Source organism: Indicator indicator, chromosome 3 (assembly GCF_027791375.1).
Source record: "Indicator indicator isolate 239-I01 chromosome 3, UM_Iind_1.1, whole genome shotgun sequence".
In the NCBI taxonomy this organism is placed as follows: domain Eukaryota; kingdom Metazoa; phylum Chordata; class Aves; order Piciformes; family Indicatoridae; genus Indicator; species Indicator indicator.
In genome coordinates this window covers 3,993,361-4,013,272 of record NC_072012.1, presented here as the reverse complement: position 1 = coordinate 4,013,272, position 19,912 = coordinate 3,993,361, and the positions used below count along the sequence as shown (strand labels likewise).

The window sequence follows — 19,912 nt, the reverse complement described above, 5'->3', positions numbered from 1 at the left end:
GTAACATTAAATTCTGTTCTACCTCCACTGAAGTTCTTCCATTTATGAGAGACTACTTCAGAGAACTGCCTTGCTCACACAAGTCAAGAGTTGAATAGTATTTTAATTCACAGTCTTGTCTTTATTAGCTACATTTGAACTTAATGTACATTGTCTTTATTAGTACATCTGAACTTAATGTACTAAACAACTTTACATTGGCACTTAACAATGTACTATTTTTGCTCTCTACAACTACCTGAAAGGAGGTTGTAGCCAGGTGGGGGGTGGGCTCTTCTCCCAGGCAACCAGCACCAGAACAAGAGGACACAGTCTCAAGCTGTGCCAGGGGAAGTTTAGGCTGGAGGTGAGGGGAAAGTTCTTCACAGAAAGAGATTGGCCCTTGGAATATGCTGCCCAGGGAGGTGGTGGAGTCCCCATCCCTGGAGGTGTTCAAAAAAGGATTGAACATGGCACTTGAAGCCATGGTTTTAGTCATGAGGTGCTGGGTGATAGGTTGGACTTGATGATCTCTGAGGTCTTTTCCAACCTGGTTGATTCTATGATTCTATGACAAAGGTTAACTGGCATTGGTTTACTGCTTTTAATATGCCTCCTAGGGAAAAAATAATTAAACTAATTTTGAGGATTCTTCTAACCAAGATGTACCATGTGAGCTCTCAGGCAGTCAGCTCTCTGCAAACAAGGATATCAGCTACACCATCAGACAAACCTTCAAGCTCTAAGCGGTCTACATCGTTGTTTCAGTAGACTGGATCAAATGTTTCAGTGTACACTGCTACCCCATTTTAGTTTAAAAAAAAAACCCAAAAGAATGAAAACCAGAGATAGGATGGACTCACTCAGACAGAAAGTCTGCATGGTAGTAGTAATCAGACAACTTGTCCAGGAAAGAACGAGGTTCCAAGATAAATGTAGGTAGCACAACCTTGGACAAGTCCATTCCTGGGCGGACTTGCTTCAGTAGTGTCCAGATCAGGCTTTTGTTTTCTTCTGACACTACTTCTGTCTGAGCAGCCTCCCCTGCCTAGGATGAACAACAAACTGTTTACAGAAAGGAGAAACAGTAATCCTCCAGAAGACAGGCTAACACATTCCAAAGATGACATGTGAATAGAAAATGGGTCATTGAAATCAACCACTTGGAGAACCTGAAGCAACTATGGAAGAAAAATGAAGTTTCTCTAAATATACTTATGATACATCCTTAATGAAGGATTAAAAACTGCATTTGTTTTCATTATATCTAACCCAGAAAAAGCAGAGGTAGAATGCTGTTCAGAAATCCTCCCTTAGTCCTTTCCTAGGTATCACATCTCTTAACCTGTGTTATCACATGCAGGACTTGTACAACAAAGGGCTGCTCATTCATCCCACTAACTTTTGCCCAACATAAAAGTTGGGCTTGTTTAAGCTTTCCACTGGCTTGACCAGTCAACAGCATTAGTGGTTTCCCCTGAATAAAATCACTACTCAGGGATAAGTGAGCAAAACCAGCAGTGCCACTCCAATATGTTCCTTTCTGTCCAAGAAGATATTCTTCCTTACAGCTGCTGAAATCAAAAGCAAAGGTGGTAAGAAAAGCATCCCTCTTCCTAGAGCAGTTCTAAAATGCTTAATCAAGAACTTGTTGTCAATGTAAACTTCCTGACTTTCCCTATATTACTCCTCCTTCTCAAAACAATACTAGAAAGCAATAAATAACTTTGTACTTTAGGTCTCATAGGTATGAAAACAGTTCTCATAGTTAGCACTTGAGAAGAAAGGGGAGATTTGTGAAAAAGCTCATTTCCATTTCTGTCACTAAGTTTTTTGGTGTCTTCATAGCAAGTAAAACATACAGGTTCCTGTCTTATTTGTCTGTGCTGATACAAGACACAACCTAAGGAGTGGAATGGCAGCTTTGGGGCATCATATATATTAGAATGCAAGGTGACATCAGAAAAACAGCACGCCTGCCACTGAAATCTGCAGAGCAAACAGCTGCTTAACTCCTCTTGCAGCAGAAAAACAGGTGTCAGCTTGCATTAAAATTTCCCACTCAAGAATTTTTAGCTGAAGAATAATCCAGTAGTAACTGAATAAAAAAGAAGCAGAAAACTGCAAAAGGACAGGTCAGCTTCTGTGTATGTGGCACTTTCCATTTGAGCAATATTCCAGAAAACCTCACTAGCTTGGTTAAATTCTCAGACACAAGCACAAGCACAAAGCAGAGCAGAGCAGGGGGGAGCAGAGCACGGGGGAGAACTTCCACCCCCATTAAAGCCAGTTCTGCAAGTCAGCTTTCAAGCTTGCTATTTGGAGAAGCTGCTTGCTCACTACATCGGCAGCACTTTTACCTCCCCAAGTTCTTCATGGCTCTGTTCTAAGTAGGTGGTTTCCTTGATATTCATTGGCTCTGGGTCGATGTAAGAATCATCCTGTCGCTCTGATGTGTCGCTATCGCTGTCTTCGCTTTTCCCCAAGCCATCGTTGTCAGATTCCTCGTGGTCATTTTCCTTATCAGATTTGTCAGAGTACACATCCTGATCTTTAAAGTGCTGCCTCTCAATTTCACTGTCATTTAACCTACCAAAGGGGAAAAAAAAAAATTAAGTGAATCTTCGATTTCACACAATAATTTCACATTTCCAAACCAGGATCCTAGTACAATATAGACTAAAATTGCCAGTAAAGGTAAACCCAGATTTGGTAGAAACACACAGGATGTGCTCTTCTCACTGAACTGCCAAACACACCACATTCACAATAGTTCCATTAGAAGGAATACTATTAGCATAGATCCACTAGACTACAATGGCTTTCTAGTCCAGCTGCCTGACCACCTCACAGCTGGTAACAGTTAAAACCTGTCCAAATGCCTCTTAAACACTGGCAGGCTTGGGGCATTGACCACCTCTCCAGGCAGCCCTTTCCAATGTTTGGCCACCCTCTTGGTAAAGAAACACTTGCTAATATCATGTCTGAACATCCCCTGATACAGCTTGGAACCATTCCCACACATCCTATCACCGGATGCCAGGGAGACCTGCACCTTCATCTCCACTTTCCCTCCTCAGGAAGCTGTAAAGAGCAAGGAGGTCATCCCTCAGCTTCCTTTTCTCCAGACTACACAATCTCAAAGTCCTCAGGTGCTCCTCATGAGACATGCCTTCCAGCTCTTTCACCATCTTTGTTTCCCTCCTCTGCTTGCATTCCAAGACCCTTTTTAAATTGTGTAGCCCAGAACGGCACACAGTACTCAAGGTGAGGCCACACCAAGGCTGAATAATCATCTCTTTTGACTGGCTGCTTACATTTTTGGATGCATGGCAGGATGCATTTTGCCCTCTTGGCTGCCAGAGCTCACAGCATATTGCTGCCTACCAGACCCCTTTCTGCAGAGCTGCTCTCCAACCACTCCTCTCCCTGTTTATATCTCTGTGCAGCGTTAATCTGCCCCACATGCAGAACATTTGTTCTTGTTCAATGTCATCCATTGGTCAGTGCCCAATTCTTCAAGCTATCTAGATCCCTCTGCAAGACCACTTGTCCCTTGAGAGAGTCAACAGCACCTCCCAGCATGCTAATTGTGCATTCAAGTCCTGCATCCGAGTCATTGATGAAAATATTGACCAGAACAGGCTCTAGGATTGAGCTCTGAAGAACATCACTGTTGGTTGGTCACCAGCCAGATATGGTCCCATTCACTGCATTCCTTTGAGCACTGCCTTTCACCCATTTCTTCAGCTAGTGCACTGTGATACAATCATCTCACAGGTGGACAACCTGCCCAGAAGAATGTTGTGAGAGACAGCATCAAAAGCCTTACTAAATTGGGAAAAGCTACATCCAACTACCTTGCCTTCATCCATTAGGCAGGTGACCTTATCATAGGTGGATATAAAATACATAAATTTTTCCCTTAGTGAACTATCTTGACTGGGCCCAATGAATGCATTGTTCTTCAAGTGTCTTTTAGTAGCACCCTGGATTACTTTTTCCATTTTTTTCACAGAGTGATCTGGGTTGGAAGGGACCTCCAAAGGTCATCCAGTTCAACCCCTTTGCAGTCAGCAGGGACATCCCCAACTAGATCAGGCTGCCCAGGGACTTGTCCAGTCTCACCTTGAATATCCCCAGGGAAGGAGCCTCAACCACCTCCCTGGGCAACCTGTGCCAGTGTTCCACCACCCTCACAGTGCAGAACTTGTTCCTCACATCCAATCTCAATCTGCTCTGCTCTAGTTTGAAGCCATTGACCCTGGTCCTGTCCCTGCAGGCCTTTGCAAACAGTCTCTCTGCAGCCTTCCTGTAGCCCCCTTCAGGTCCTGGCAGGCTGCTATCAGGTCTCCCTGGAGCCTCCTCTTCTCCAGGCTGAACACCCCCAGCTCCCCCAGCCTGTCCTCGTAGCAGAGCTGCTCCAACCCCCTGATCATTTTCATGGCTCTCTTCTGGCCCCTCCCTAGATACTGAGGTCAGACTAACCAAAAAGTGTCCTGCTGTAACATCCAGGAGCACCTTCAGTACTCTGGAATGAATCTCACCAGGCCCCATGGACTTAGGGAACACTCAGCTGATAAAAATCAAGTCTCCCTCTTACAGTTTCAGTGTTCACAAATGGCAAGTCCTTGTTTCCACAACTGTGGTCTTCCAACTCAGAGGTCTGGACAGCCCAAGGCCTAATAGCATTATTGAAGACAAGGCAAAAAACCCACACTGAATGTCTGCTTTTTCTTGATCTCTGCTTTTCAGGTGACCATCTCGAGTATTGCTCCAATGTTTTCCTTGGACCTCCTCTTGCTATTAACATATTTTAAAAAGCTAAGCCTCAGCTGAAGCTAAAATTGCTCTCAACTTTCTTTTCCCTCTCCTGCCAACTCCACTCAAACTAGGCCTGCAGGTTTTGTTGCCTAGTTAAACACACTAAATACTTTTATAACATGCTGTATCCAAAGATCTACTTAACTGAACCATCAGACTTAATTAGGCTTCACAGTTGTGGCTAATTGCTGTGATTGTAATCTAGGCCAGCTGCTGATTTTAAATTACTCTTCAGGAGTACAGATCTTGAGTTGAATTGTACACAGCAGTTGTATTGTTTCCCTGAGATAACAGAGGAGCAAAAGTGTAGCTAAGCCTGCTTGGTCATCTGGATAGGGCCTTGAATCTGGGGCCAGGGGAAATAATTAATCTTTTTTTGTGCTTTTCTTGAGACTAGCCATGCCAGACATTTCTTCCAGTTCAGGTCTTCTGTCTCAAACACAGGCATGTACTCTTCACAGCAGAAGAAAATTCCTGCCCACTCAAAAAAGACAGATGGCCAGCTAAGTATTCAGAGGTGGGAGGGATTATTTCAAACAAATTCACATTCACCTGAAAGTACCTCAGACTGGAAGATTATTGAGAGAAACTGTGCACAGCACAAGCTTCAAACTCAATTATTTCGAACGAAGGACCCAATCTTTTCTTTTCTAATGTGTTTCAGCAGCAGAATCAAAGTGTTTGAAAACACCATGCATTCACCATGCTTGTTTTAACACATTCCTACTGACCAAAAACCTACCTGGAAGTATTTACTGAAATACACAGGAGTTACTCAAGAGCACTCAGACCTTAGATACCACCAGGTGATACCAGACCATCTGTGCATTTAGTATAACAGGGTGGATGAATAGTTATTCATCCGTGATGATTCAAAGCTGAGGCACATTGAAACCATTTAAATCATTATGGAATTATTGATTTAAACCAAGGAACAGCAACTTATATGCACATCTACCAGCTTTTGTCACATGTACTAAATTTATTTCCATGTGAGGCTAACATGAGAGATCAAGATATAAAAAAACCCCAAGTGCTTCAACTTACTGATGTGATACTCAACTTTTAGTTCCTTAAGCCAGACTGTCCTCTCTATCTGCCTTGCTTGAAAAGACTTTTTCACAGTATCACAGAACATTAGAGGCTGGAAGAGACCTCAAGAGATCATCAGGTCCAACCCCCCTGCCAGAGTAGGATCACTTAGGGCAGGCTGCACAGGAATACATCCAGGTGGGTTTGGAAAGTCTCCAGAGAAGGAGACTCCACGAGCCCCCTGGGCAGCCTGTTCATGTGCTCTGTCACCCTCACTGTAGAGAAGTTTCTCTTCATGTTGAGCTAAAATCTTCTATGTTCAAGTTTGAACCCATTGTTCCTTGGCTTATCACTGTGAACCACCCAAAAGAGCCTGGCCCCCTCCACTTGACACCCACCCCTCAGCTCTTGAGAGACATTGATCAGATCCCCTCTCAGCCTTCTCTTCTCCAGACTAAACAGCCCCAGGGCTCTCAGGCTCTCTTCACAGGGGAGATGCTCAAGTCCCCTAAGCATCCTCCTGGCTCTCCCTTGGACTCTCTCCAGCAGGTCTCTGTCTCTCTTGAACTGGGGAGCCCCAAACTGGACACAGGATTGCAGCTGTGGTCTGAGCAGGGCAGAGTAGAGAGGTAGAAGAACTTCCCTAGCCCTGCTGGACACCTTTCTTGCTGCACCCCAGGATCCCATTGGCTCCCTTGGCCACAAGGGCACATTGCTGTCCCATGCAGAACTTGCTGCCCAGCAGCACTCCAAGGTCTTTCTCTGTGGAGCTGCTTTCCAGCAGGGCAGCCTCTAACCTGTCCTGGTGCCTGTTGTTATTCCTCCCCAGATGCAGGACCCTGCACTTGTCCTTCTTGACCTTCCTGAGGTTTGCCTGCAGCCAGCTCTCAGCCTGTCCAGGTCACACTGGATGGCTGCACAGCCCAAGGGGGTGTCAGCCACCCCCCAGTTTTGTATCATCAGTTTTGCATCGTTTGTTTGCTTTATCCACATACAGTATAAGCCACAGTGCAGACAAGACATATAAAGAGAAACGAGGAGCAAGAAGAACTGTGACCTTAGAAAGAGATTCTCCCTGTGGAGAAGTTACCCCCACGAGGTTCTGCTAAAGGGACAATCAAGCGCAGCAATCAGTTCACTTACGGCAGGTTCTCTCCGCTGTGCAAGTTGTTAGCACGGAGCAGACCATAGAGAGAGACATGAGTACTGTCTGCTGAAGAGTTCAGATCATGTTCCTTGCCTTCTCTAATCATTGTACGTTTAAGCAGACTTGAACATTTCAGTGCCAGCTCCAAAGCATCCATCCAGCACCTGCCTAAAGACAAGTTTATGGTTAGGCTACAATGAACGATGCAACTTCCACGCCCTAATTTCACAATGTTTTTGAGTTTGCTTACTTTGCCTTGGAAGAAACACTTCAGAGTTGATCCATGTTACCTGCCCTGGATTTTATATATAATCTGGTAGCAACATAAAGACCAACTCACAACTACCCTGCTCTGGAGCAAGAGTTGCTTCAGGGCAGGGCAAACAAAGTAAGTAATGCTTTTTTTAGAGCATATTCCATTTCTTCTTTGATGCAAGTATGGTTCAGCCCAGGCCCTGACTGCTGAGTGCCTCCAAAGCTGCCTGCAGCATTGCTCTAGTTTTGAAGACTAGGTAACTGCATCAGCTGGCAATTTTTTGCTCATGTAATACAACACCCATGTGGAAAAGGAACTATAATGTTAGCATGTAAATGCCATCTCAACAGAAAAAAGCAGACATACTACTGTGGGTTTGTTTTTTTTGGCCAAGTAGCTAATCAAATTTGTGTGTTCTTTCCACTCCTTATTGATTCATTTCCATGTATCCAATTAATTTTCCAATAGAAAAGGCAAAGAGCCCTATTTTTAAAGTCTGCATGGGTATACTTTGCCAGTGAAAGGAAAGCAGCTGCTAAAGAGGTTACACAAATTTTGTTTCCGTGTTGTAACCTTTGAAGATGGTTGCATTGACCTTGACCACTATCTTCCCAGCGATGAGGGTGTTAGAAAACTCTTTTTAATGAAATTTTTACTACTAGAACCCTGTGCAACTGCTGCACTTCATAATAGACAAATTGTTTCATTAGAAATTATGCCCAACTTGAGTATTTTGACATACATGAACACAGTTAAATCTGAAACAAACTCTCCCTCCCCTTCTACCCAGCACAGTCAGGGCAGCTTGAAGGAGGTCGGTGACAGTTTCTTTCAGTCACAATTGACCTTTGATAACCATGCAAAGCTACTAGTACCAACACAATTGAATGCACTATGGGTGAACCTTGACAACAATGAAACTACAATCACAGTGCTCTAACAGTCATGGTAAGATCACTGAAGCCATCCCAAAACAACTAATTGCTGTCACTGCAGAAAACACTGAGGTATCTATTTACCATCTGATTCTGAAGCAGCTCGGATGATCAAATAACTGCTGGGTAATGGCTGAGTTATAGAACCAACTGCTTCACCTTTGGGACCCTTGAAATACACAAAAGAAGCAAGAGTATCAGATTTTAATTCAGTTTTACAGTTCATCATTCAATGCAATTTAAACAAGATGACACAATGCAGGGCTATTGACTGTCACTCAGCAACATCTAATGAAGACATGAATGGAAAGATGGACAGCCCTCTTTTACTGAATTTCTTCTTCAAAGACTTCACTCTAACTATAGCTCCCAGCCCAACCCCACTTTGAAAAGAATGGTCTTTGGGATTCGAATAATTTGTGGTGGCATTTTGTTTGGTTTGGGCTTTGTTTTGTAAATCAGACACGGCACAGGAACTCAGAAATGCTCTGCTGATACTACTTATAGCAAGAAGACAAAAGCATCAAAAAGAATGCCATGGAGAAGGCATCCCCACTGTCTGGGGATTCCTGCAGATGGGTATAGAAAGATCACACAAGGGACAAGCTATTTCTCTTCAGCTCATTATTTCAGCCTCTGAGCTAAGACTGAAAGCAATCAACACAGAAGACATCTGTGGGGTGGTTTAAGAGAGTTGATTGACAACAAATCCTGCCTAGTAGAAGACCCTGCATTTGTAGAGCATCTAGCTCTTCCCCTTCCAGTCCCATTCATTCTTGGTCAGAGCAAAGGTTCCTTTCAATTCCTACAAGGATGCTACAGTTCACAGAGCAGACAGTAGGGCAAGCCAAGCCCTTGCAGAGAATAGGAGGCCTTGTTCAGTGATATACTTCATGCTTATTTTACATAACAACATACTTGGAGTCTTAGCAGCATCCTGAGCTCCAGAACTGCATGATTTTTGCCTGACTTAAGAGAGATGAGTCAACTGATATTTAAATAACATGGAAATAACTCCTCACACCCTAACAGAAACCCACCCATCCTCTCTCCCTTCCTTCTTCTCCTTCAACCTCCCTACCTATCCACTACTTCACACCACAAAATATTTAAGTGCCTAACTGAAGGCTTGGCATTTAAATAAGAAAAAAACCCAAGCTCATGCCCAGGTCCATAAGAAGCATTTAGATGCTTAAGTCTCTCTATAAAGGGTATCAGCAGGACACCATGGCATTATGTTCAACCAAAAGACACAGAGAGGATGGCAAATGCCACTGTTGAATTTTCATTATGAAGTTCTTCACATTCCAAATTTAAAACATAAAATCCAAAAGACCTTTCAATTTCTCTCAAGCTTTATTTTGGAACCACCATTTTAAAACAAAAAAAAAAAAAGTTTACCTAAGGTAATTTTAAGACAACTGATAGGCAAAGAGGGCTGTATTAAACATACTTGAAGCTACTGTTGACAGCTGGGTTAATCCTGCCTAACCCATGAGTTAACATATTTTGGTCTTAACTGATTTCACCCAGAGAAATCTAATGAAAAGTCAGTACAAGGCTTAGAAGAGGGAATTGGAAAGCCAGCAGAAGTTTTGAGCAAAAGCAGATAAAGGCAGATATTTTAGAAGCAAGCAAATGAAACAGCCAGAACATTTCTGAGGGTGAGAGGCAGGTAAGGAGGAGTCTTGGTGGCACTTAAAACCCAATATAGTCAAGCTAGTGCTGGTGTAAATGATGTTCAGACACTCCCAAATAGTCCTTATAGAGTAACAGCAACTTGCCTGTTAGAAACAAGATGCCAAACCTCAGTCCCCTTCTGAGCAAGCAGAAAGGTGTGCCTACCAAAAGCCTGTGCTGAAGTGGCATCCTAAGGATTAGGAGTTAGGGGGTAACCAGGAGGTTATTCCTGAGAACAGGGAGGGACAGCCCCAGGCATGAGCACTCCTTGCCCTTGGGGTGAACAGAAAAGTCCTCCTTCCCACCAGGCCCCTGGGGAGGGGAGAGCACCAAGATGCAGTACAGTGAGAGGAGCTGGGGTGCTGCACAAAGGGGACTGGGGTACCATGGGTGCACTAACACCAGGCAAGAGCCTCGGCTGGCACAAGTCCTCAAACTCTCAGGTCACAGGACATGGGCTAAGGACAAGACCTCCCATTTAGGGCTGTTCTGTGGGCAGCAGGGTGCACTACTTACTGTGTACCAAACAGCTATGATTTAGAGATGAAGAGTGGTTTTGGTGTTTGGGGTTTTATTTTAATCAGGAAAGCTCTACTCCCCTAGGCGCTTTGGCAACACATTTGATCAGAACCCAACTGATAATTTCCGGTGAACATTCAAATAGGTTGACTTATTTTGGAATAAGTGCTTATGGATCTTTACTTCCTCTAATTGATCACTATTCCAAAAGCACTGGACATTCACCTTTGACATCAGCCATGATGGATTCAAACTCAATTTTCAGCTATGTTTGTGTTTTGTTTGAGAGAGACATCAGTGTCCATTTTTCAGATGCCTTCATCTGACCTGTCTCAGTTCCTAACAGAACAATGGTATCGTTCCAATACAAGGTAATGGGCAAGTGAAAAACTCCACTAGATGATCAAACCCTTTTAGGATCACTTCCTGCAGAATATCCATGCCAATCACACTCAATGCCATGAACATTCAGAGAAAGCAATAGAAACTGACAGATGGGCACGCATCACTATATTGACTCACCCAAAATTATTTGCAGTAACTTTTCTAGCTGCTAATTTTAGAAAACTGAAAGGGCATCCAGGTACATATTAGGAAGGCAGGACAAGGTACTTTGGATCAGCTACCTCAGAGTGCAGAAGGAACACCAAAAACCTCAGCAACAGGCTTAAAGGAGGGTGTGAAGGGACTGGCCACAAACTACTGCAGAGGAGAATTTGCAGTCTGCCAGGACACCCTATGTGAAGTGGGTTCAAGTGAGAAAAGTCTCCTGCAGTATTTGCACCTGTGTAAATGTTTCTGGCAACATCATCTTCCTGCACTGACAAACACAGTTCATTTTGCCTGAGATTTCCAGCTCCTTCTGGTAAATCTACTCTGTAAGTCAGTCAATTGCTATTATGTTCATGAAGGGTTTGCCTCAGGATAATAAATCTGTAACTAGGACATGATAATTGACTAGGTAAACAGGGCAGAAAAAGGTTTCTCGTTTCAAAGCCTTTCACCTAATTGAATCCAGGAATTCTCAACTGCAAATAGCCATACCAAAATGAACAAATGCCACTCCAGCTCTCAGCACATTTAAAATGGACAATATCAACTTGTTCAGGTTCAAAATTTGACCTACCTTAAAAAAGTAAAAATCTGGTGGGGTATGTCCTCTAAATTCTAAATATCTAGTTAAAAAAACAAACAAATCCGTTTCTCATTGCCAGGCAATAAAGAAATATAAGACTGATTTGTGATCTTCTGCAGACAGGCCACCACTTTGCAACGTATGCATACACCATCATAAATCATTGAAAGCACATTGACAACCAAACCCTGCAGCTTTGAAACAGGATATGAAGGTCGTGTTCTGCAAAGGTGAGATCACCACTAATTGATGAAAAGCCCTCCTAAACAACATTAAAATGAAGTCATTCAAAGCCACCTGCGACAGGTTTGGTCTAAGCTGGGCAAATTTAGACAACATTGATCATGACAGTAATTCAGAAAGACCAACAACAAGCATCAGGAATTACGCCAGCAGACTGACTTCCCAGTCTGAGATAAGGAAGACAAAATCAGTGCAGCATATTCCACAGCTCTGACAGCGTATCACTAGCCATTTAAAATTCAGAAGATGCTATCTAACAATCAGTACCTATCTTTGGGGTGCATGTTGCAGAAGGAATAATTATGAGGAGGGTCCCAGTATTGTACCAAAATTTCACCCAAAGCAAAAATGTTACTTCAGGAGGCAAATATGTTCACTTGTGCTGTGCATGCCGTGGGGATTATAATATATATATGGGGGGTTAATTATATATTTAAGGTGGGGGGGGGGTATTTGTTTTTTTTTTTTTTTAAATTTGGGGGGTTTTCTTATTGTTTTTTTTTGTGGTGGGGGGGTGGGGGGGGTTTGGGGGGGGGGTGGTTGGGGGGGTGTGGGGTGTTTTATGTTTGGTGGTGGGGTTGGGGTGTTTTTTGTTGTGTGGTTTTGGGGGAGGGGGGGGGGGGGGAGAGGTGGGGGGGTGGGGGGTGGGGGGGGGGGGGTGGGGTGGGGGGGGGGGGGGGGGGGGGGGGTGGTTTTTTTTGTGGGTTGTGTGGGGTGTGGGTTGGGTGGGGGTGGGGGGGGGTGGGTGGGGGGTTTGTGGTTGGTTGTTAGTGGGGGTTTGGTGTTGTATTGTTGTTATGTTTTTAGGAGTATATTGTGTTGGTTTTGGAGGATTTAGTGTTTTTTTGTTTAAAATTTTTATTGGATTGGGGGTAATATAGTTGAATGAGATAATGATTTGTTAGTATGGGGTGGTATGTTTGTAGTGGTTAAAAAAAATTTTTGATGGTGTATTAGATTAAGGGGTTGGATGTTGATGGGAAGGAGGTTGGTGATGGGTAATGGTTTTATAGGTATGATGAGTATAGTATGATGAATGTTGATGGTTTTTAGAGTTTAAGAAAGATTAAATAAAGATTTGATATTGTCTGTTATGTGATATTTATGGGTGAATTGTATGAGGTATGATGATGGTATGGATGTTTTTTATATTATGGTATGAGGATAATTTATAGAGGGTACAAGTCGGCTGGTACTCAACTCTAATGCGTTATTAGAATCCAAATTCCTTCCAACTTCCGTATTTCGCCAGTTGGACTGCTCCAAAGGATGAAAAAGTTTGAAACAAAAGCCATCTTTTTTAGAAGGCCTCTCAATGAGTTCACAAGCGTTCAGGAGCACTGTTCCTACCCACTGGCCATTTTTGGGAGTTTTGTAAACAAGCAACACTCCTGGTTTCAGTACACACCACAGTTTGGTCCAGCTTTTTAAGGTACCACGAATCTAGAAGACAAATAGTTGCAGTTACATCTCTGTGAAGTCAATGCCAAACCCATCCCCCTTAAAATTAAAACAATGGATTAAGTTTTTAGTCTTCAAGCACAGTTTATCAGGTCTGTTGAGAAAGTTTATCCGGGTTTAATCAAAGACAACACAAAGGTACAGTTTCAATGCTCACTCTTCTTTCTTGATAACTACTTGGGTCTACAAATGGCTACACACAAATCCTGGTATAAGAAGTATTAGAATCCATCTGAAACCTTCATAAATTTTCCTGTCTGGAACATATTTTACCACTAGCCTAGAATGAAAACAATGATAAACTTTGGAAACAGAGCTCCTTTGAAAGCAGGGTAAACATCTGACAAACAAAAATAGGATAGTCACAAAACAACTCAGAGTTGCTTACATAAAACCTCTTATCACAGCTGTTAGCTGCAACCTGTAAGTGAAATGCAAGATCCTTTCAAGTTCCTGAATCTGCACATCTGCTGAGACTGCTTGCATCAATTCTGTCAGCTCTGGATTTTAATTACTTCTGTGTCTGCAGGACTGAATGCCAGCATCAACTCTCAGCACTGGTTTAGCCTGTTTACACTGATTTGTGCAAAAACTGGGGACACTTTTTTCCAGACAAGCTATTGTTTGGACCTAACTATAAAAATGGGTAACCCATCGTTTTTTTTGGTACAATTTCCAAGGAATTATATACAAAGGCATGAACTCCACTACTATTGATGATGCTGATGGTTAGTTTTGAGAAAATTCCTCACTTTTTGTACCAGTATTAGAGGACAGTTAGTTCTCAAGAGAGGAAAGGAGAGTGACCAGAAACACACAAAGAAATCTGAACCATTTTTGCTATTGTTATGGATGTAATAGAGCTTCAATTCAAAGTGTAAAATAAAAACAGGACAAAAAAAGAACTGTAAAGCCAACTCATCTGATGTTAATGGCTGTACACCCATGAGGGATGTGACTATGGTGACTGCAGTTAAGTGAGAGCTAGATCTTCTATTATTCCCCTAGGATTTGAGCACAGAGACCCTGGGATGCAATTAGTGGCTGCTGTGCTTGCAGGAAAACATTAACAGCAAGTAAAAGATTGAACTCTTTCAGTTCTGGTCAGCAAGCATCAAGCAGCTGCTACATCTTCAAGTCAGGTGTCACACTTGGATTCTGACCTTCAACCAGTCAGCCATGACAATAACTGATGGGTCTGTGATAGTGCTAAGTAATTCTTTCGTGGCTCTCTTCTTTTCTTCTCTGTAATTTTTCTTTTGAACCTGTAAATAATAAAAATATTCACAATGTCATAGCCAGAAGCCAGTAAACAGAGCACAAAAAGACATCTACCAATACAAGCTGAGGAAAAAGCCTGCTGAATTCAAGTTGCAATACAGATACAGAGGAGTAGCTTTAAAACACAGCATCTGACTTTGAAGTGTGAACTACTAGTTATTCATGCTGTGTTTCAAGAGCAGCTATGATGTAACCCATTTCAGATTCTTCTGCAATTTGCTTTTAAGACTCAGGACTTCGAAACTCCTCTTAGAATCAACCAAAGAACTCCCCTTCCCCCCTTCCTTTCCTGGTGCCAAAGTACAGAATCAAATTTGGGCTAGATTCAGGTTTATAGGTACGTGATCTGCAGTCTTCACACACCAATTACTGCAGCAATGTCTCTCTTTAGAGACAAATAATACAATATTTCTCCTGACATGACATCTGCCACACAGCAGAGTTTGGTCTTGATGGGTTTCCTAGAGCCTTCTTTCCCCATTGGTACTGCATGCAAACTGTAGCTTTGACAACTCAGCTTTTCATGTCACTGTATGTCCATGTCCTGAGGTCCCTGCCAACATGAAGTATCTTATCATCACCCAAGTCATCCTATAATCTCATTTCACCTGAAAGACTGCACTATAGAAGTCCATACTCAAGTAACAGTACAGTAACATGTGAAGTGAAACAACACCACAACTTCTCAAAATACTGTAATGCTCCATGGGTCTCATCACTACTTGGCATTCTTGTCTTCTCCTTAGAAAATAGGGTACAAATAAGTGAATGCATCAATAGTCCATGAGGAGTTACTTGGGAATTAATTCACCTTGAGAGATTCCTTTTTTGTAAGTTTGCTTGAAGATAAAGAGATGTCCTTCTCAGAGCCATTGAAAAGCTTGGATTCAGACTGAAATTCACAAAACACTTGGTAAATAACCATGACAGGTACAAAGATATATTTCTGTTGGAGGGACTTCAGTAAGTGTTTAAAGTGTACAGTTACTTTTGTAAGGTTCCCATGCCCACTCAAGTCTCTGTTGATTCTCCCACTTTAGAAAAACAAACAAAATCAAGCACAACTTGGAACATGAGCTGCTCATCACCTCTCTGTGGAGATTTTTCATAAGGGTTTTATGTGAAAGAAGTCTGAAACTCCTCCAGAAGCAGCTGAACTATATACAGTAAATACACAGCCCCTGTAGCCTGTTACTTGGTATGCCACAGTCTGGATGAGCTAAGCATTATTGTAGCAGAAAGGAAAAGTTTGAGGAGAATCCTGGTGTTTAAACACAGGAGTTTTCAATGCCATATGAATCCAAACATCTTCATTCATAACTTGACAGCTCCTCTGAATGGATTGCTCTAGAGGCACTTACCCTGTGACCCATGAAGGAAAACACAGCCTCTTCAATCAAGGATTCAGTGCTCTAAGTCACCAGAGTACAACTGACCACTAATGGCACTCCTTCTGCTCCTTCCTCACTAATCCCATGCTCTGATTACTTTGCAAATCATCTTCAAGAAGCTCTCAGTGCCCACAGGCAGGGTAATAAGACTCAGGTTTGTTCAGGAAACTCAAGTCCTTGTTCATGGCAGGACAATATGCTGCCTCAGCAGCACATGATTTCTCCTTCCTGCCTTGCCCTGCACCTTGTCAAGATCAAAGTTTACTCTTTGGAATGCATTGCCTACTAGTTGAAAATGAACTAGATTCATACAGAGATTCATATACAGAGTTCTGAAAAAAAAGAGAAAAGAGAAGAGGGGGGATAAAGTGAAAAGAGAAGAGGGGGGATAAACAGAAAAGAGAAGAGGGGGGATAAACAGGAAAAAGGGGGGGGGGAAGAGAAAAGACAAGAGGGGGAAAAGAGAAAAGAGAAGAGGGGGGATAAAGAGAAAAGAGAATAGGGGGGATAAAGAAAAAAGAGAATAGGGGGGATAAAGAGAAAAGAGAATAGGGGGGGATAAAGAGAAAAAAGGGGGGGGAAGAGAAAAGGGAAGGGGGGAAAGAAAAGCAAACACAGGGAAAGAGAAAAGCAAACACAGGGAAAAAAGAGAAAAGAGGGGTGAAAGAGAAAAGAGAAGGGGGGGAAGAGAAGAGGGGGTAAAGAGAAAAGAGAAGAGGGGGCAAAAGAGAAAAGAGAGGATGGGGGATAAAGAGAAAAAAAGGGGGGAAAAGAGAAAAGTGAAGAAGGGGGGAAAGAGAAAAGCGAAGATAGGAAAAAAGAGAAAAGGGGTGAAAAAGAGAAAAGAGGGATGAAAAAGAGAAGAGAAGGGGGAATAGAAAAGAGAAGAGGGGGAAAAGAGAAAAGAGAAGAGGCAGAAAAGAGAAAAGAGAAGGGGTAGGAAAAAGATAAAAGGGTAGGAAAAAGAGAAAAGAGAAGAGGGGGAAAAGAGAAAATAGAAGAGGGGAGAAAAGAGAAGAGGGGGTAAAAAGAGAAAAGAGAAGGGTGGGGAAAAAGAGAAAAGAGAAGGAGTGGGAAAAAGAAAAGAGAAGGGTGGGAAAAAGAAAAGGGGGGAGGGAAGAGAATAGGGGGGAGGGAAAAGAAAAGAGAGGAGAAAAAGATAAAGAAAAAAAACCCCAAGGTGATTCTATCCCAGTTATGTCACTCCTACTGCAAAATTCAGAGAAGACTGATTCACTATATATCACAGGATCAAAGGATGTTAGGGGCTGGAAGGGACCTCTGGAGATCGAGTCCAAACCCCCTGCCAGAGGAGAACCATAGAATCTAGTGCAGGTCACAGAGGAACACATCTATAAACTTAAAAAAAAAAAAATATATATATATATATGTATGTGTACATATATAAGCATACATATATAAATAAACCTCAGATAAATTACAAAGAATTGCATATTGCATTTCTTTCTGCACTGAAATAAACCCGATGGACCCAAAATTCTGGCTTAGTCAAAGAAAAAAACAGGGAGGGAAAAAAAAAAATCAATGTAACCTTCTGAACCATGTAAATTCAAGGACAAGCTGCTCAACATTTCTGACTAAGTCATTTCAAGCCTCAGACTATAATGCAAAGCCTAGTCACTGAATTTCTATTGCAGAATTCTATAAAATGACTGTCAAAAATATGCAGGTTCTGAGAAAAGTTCCTGCAGCAATAAAAATTGAGCACTCCTTTTCTTACCACTTGAGCCACACCAAGGAAAAAGATTGAAAAGTGAAACAAAGCAACTTAACTTTGATCCTGCTTTGATGCCTTTAATTCACAATTAAGACTTCACAGCAGTCTGCTTAGATAGTATCAAAAAGATTTTTGCAGTAGCTGGCAAAAGGTAATTTTACCTCAAAGCCATTTCAACAATAAGTAACTTCTCTAACTTCTGTATCCATCCTAGAAAAATGAAGGAAACCTCTTCCTTTTGTATTAAAGGCATGCTTTTAACACTCAAAATTTAGCAAGTATACAACCTGCAATTTAATTCTCCTCTGTCTGAAGTTTAAGGAAATGCAGTACTTTAAATGTAATAACAGAAGAGGGAAAATTGCTTATCACTGTCACATAAGAAGAGGTAATGAACTCGTTATGCAAGCTTTAATGGAGCAACTTAAGCAAAACATTCATAAATATTCTAGTTGCTCACTAACAGAAAGCTAATGCAATCTAGAGGTCATGCATATAAAAGCTCCAAACCTGTATCACAGGTTACAAAACCCTCATTTTCTCAGCATTTATCTCCCCAAGAAATTTGGAGAACTAACCCCCCCCCAAAAAAAATCACCAGATCAGCTCAGCTGGTCTGAAAGCAGAAGGAAGCTGTATTTACAAAGCAAGCCAAATCTAGAAATATAAAATGCAATGAATATACACAAAATGTATTTACAATCCAGAAAAAACACAAATCAAGGATCCTCTTGTACAGGATCACCCCCCTGGATGTTCCAGGGGGCTGCTCAAAACCTCCCCTCTTCCCCCTGCTTCCTTCCCAGTCCCTCACACACAGTAGTCAAAACAGAGATTATCCAGGCAAGGCCACAGGACAGAGAGTCCATGAGGAGAAAGAAGTTGCAGTCTCCAGAGAGAGAGAGAAGTTGCAAGGAGAAAAGGAGAAAGAACTCTCTGTGCAACCAAGTATAAGCTATTCAACAAAGAAATGAAATGATATATACTTACCAGTTATCATTATTTCATGTCCAGTGGTAATTTATTTACCTTATTTTTTTTTTTTACTCTAAGTCTTTGCAGTATGGAACTAGGCTTTGAAAGTTCCACCTTCAAAGAGTAACAGCATCTCAGTTCTAAAGCTCACTAAGACAACACTGAGTAAAGGTCCATCTTTACCTCTCCAAAGGGTTATGAGACAGGGCAGTGATCCATATATTTTTAAGCTTTATTTATTTATTTGTATTTATATTTTTGTGAGGTGTCCCTGCCCATGGCAGGGGGGCTGGAACTAGATGATCCTTGTGGTCCCTTCCAACCCTGACTGATTCTATGATTCTAAGCTTTTAACTTTCTCAGTGCTACATCCACACAAGGATTGAAATTTACAAGAAGAAAACATTTGAAGAGAAGCTACTGGGGCTCCCAGTGAGATACCTTCAATACTAGATCCTGAGAAAGTCTCATCACTGCTTTTCCATCCTTAATTAAAAAGAAGGATTTCTACTTCACCTCTACAGTTGTGACAGGCAGCTACCACCTTCTGTTAGTTTATTTGTTGGTTGTAATAATATTATCAATGCCCACATGGAATAATTGCAGACATACAGATACCAGAAATATATGTGTCAGGAGCAGTAGGGGTACTTTTGATAGCAGAAAGACACAAGCAGAAGTAACAATAAAGAACACAGCCACTTATCCTGGAAAAACAAAACCCAAGAAAAATAAATACAAGGAAGAGAATAAAACAAACTGGACAGTCAAAGGTAAATGATTAATAGAATCTCAAACAAATTCAAGTTAAGAGAGACAGTATTAACTTTTCTAAATCAAAAATTGTGATGGTTTTAAGGTTGATGTTGAGGTTTCTAGACCAACATAAATACTTTTATCAGAAGCCAGCTGGATGGTAAAAAGTAGGATTCCTTGATATCCCTGACAAGTAAAGCTCTAAGGTGCAGTAAAGATGAAAGATGCAAGGTTTTCTGATTTCAAGTCAGATGTAAAACACCAACAGCCTGAAATGCTTAGCTACACACAAGACTGCAACATCAGCTGCAGTAACCAACCTGCTCAGCACAGGGCAATTCTGATGACACCATTTAAACAGGGAGATGCTACTATAATCCTTAAGTCACTCTGATTTCACAGAATCATAGAATCCATGAGGCTATGATTCCTTTGACTCTCTCCAATGTTTCTCTTTAAGGCTCTGACATGAAAATATCACTGAAAGATTCATGTCAAGACCTCAAGTGCAATCAATTTGACTCCAAGGGGTGCATCTGCTTGTGCTCAGGGCTAGCTCT

At 41.9% G+C, this 19,912-nt stretch overlaps 1 protein-coding gene across 2 annotated transcripts in view; it reads right to left on the bottom strand.

Moving 5' to 3' along the window:
* OSBPL8 (oxysterol binding protein like 8) overlaps positions 1-19,912 on the bottom strand; it is a 63,717-nt gene that overhangs the window by 16,658 nt on the left and 27,147 nt on the right. For both annotated transcript variants that reach the window (XM_054399418.1, XM_054399417.1), the window contains exons 3-9: positions 15,304-15,384; positions 14,375-14,476; positions 12,987-13,193; positions 8,258-8,342; positions 6,979-7,150; positions 2,340-2,568; positions 843-1,027 (exon numbers count right to left, since the gene is read on the bottom strand). In XM_054399418.1, coding sequence (XP_054255393.1) covers positions 843-1,027; positions 2,340-2,568; positions 6,979-7,150; positions 8,258-8,342; positions 12,987-13,193; positions 14,375-14,476; positions 15,304-15,384 — 1,061 coding nt within the window. The remainder of the gene's footprint in view (positions 1-842; positions 1,028-2,339; positions 2,569-6,978; positions 7,151-8,257; positions 8,343-12,986; positions 13,194-14,374; positions 14,477-15,303; positions 15,385-19,912) is intronic.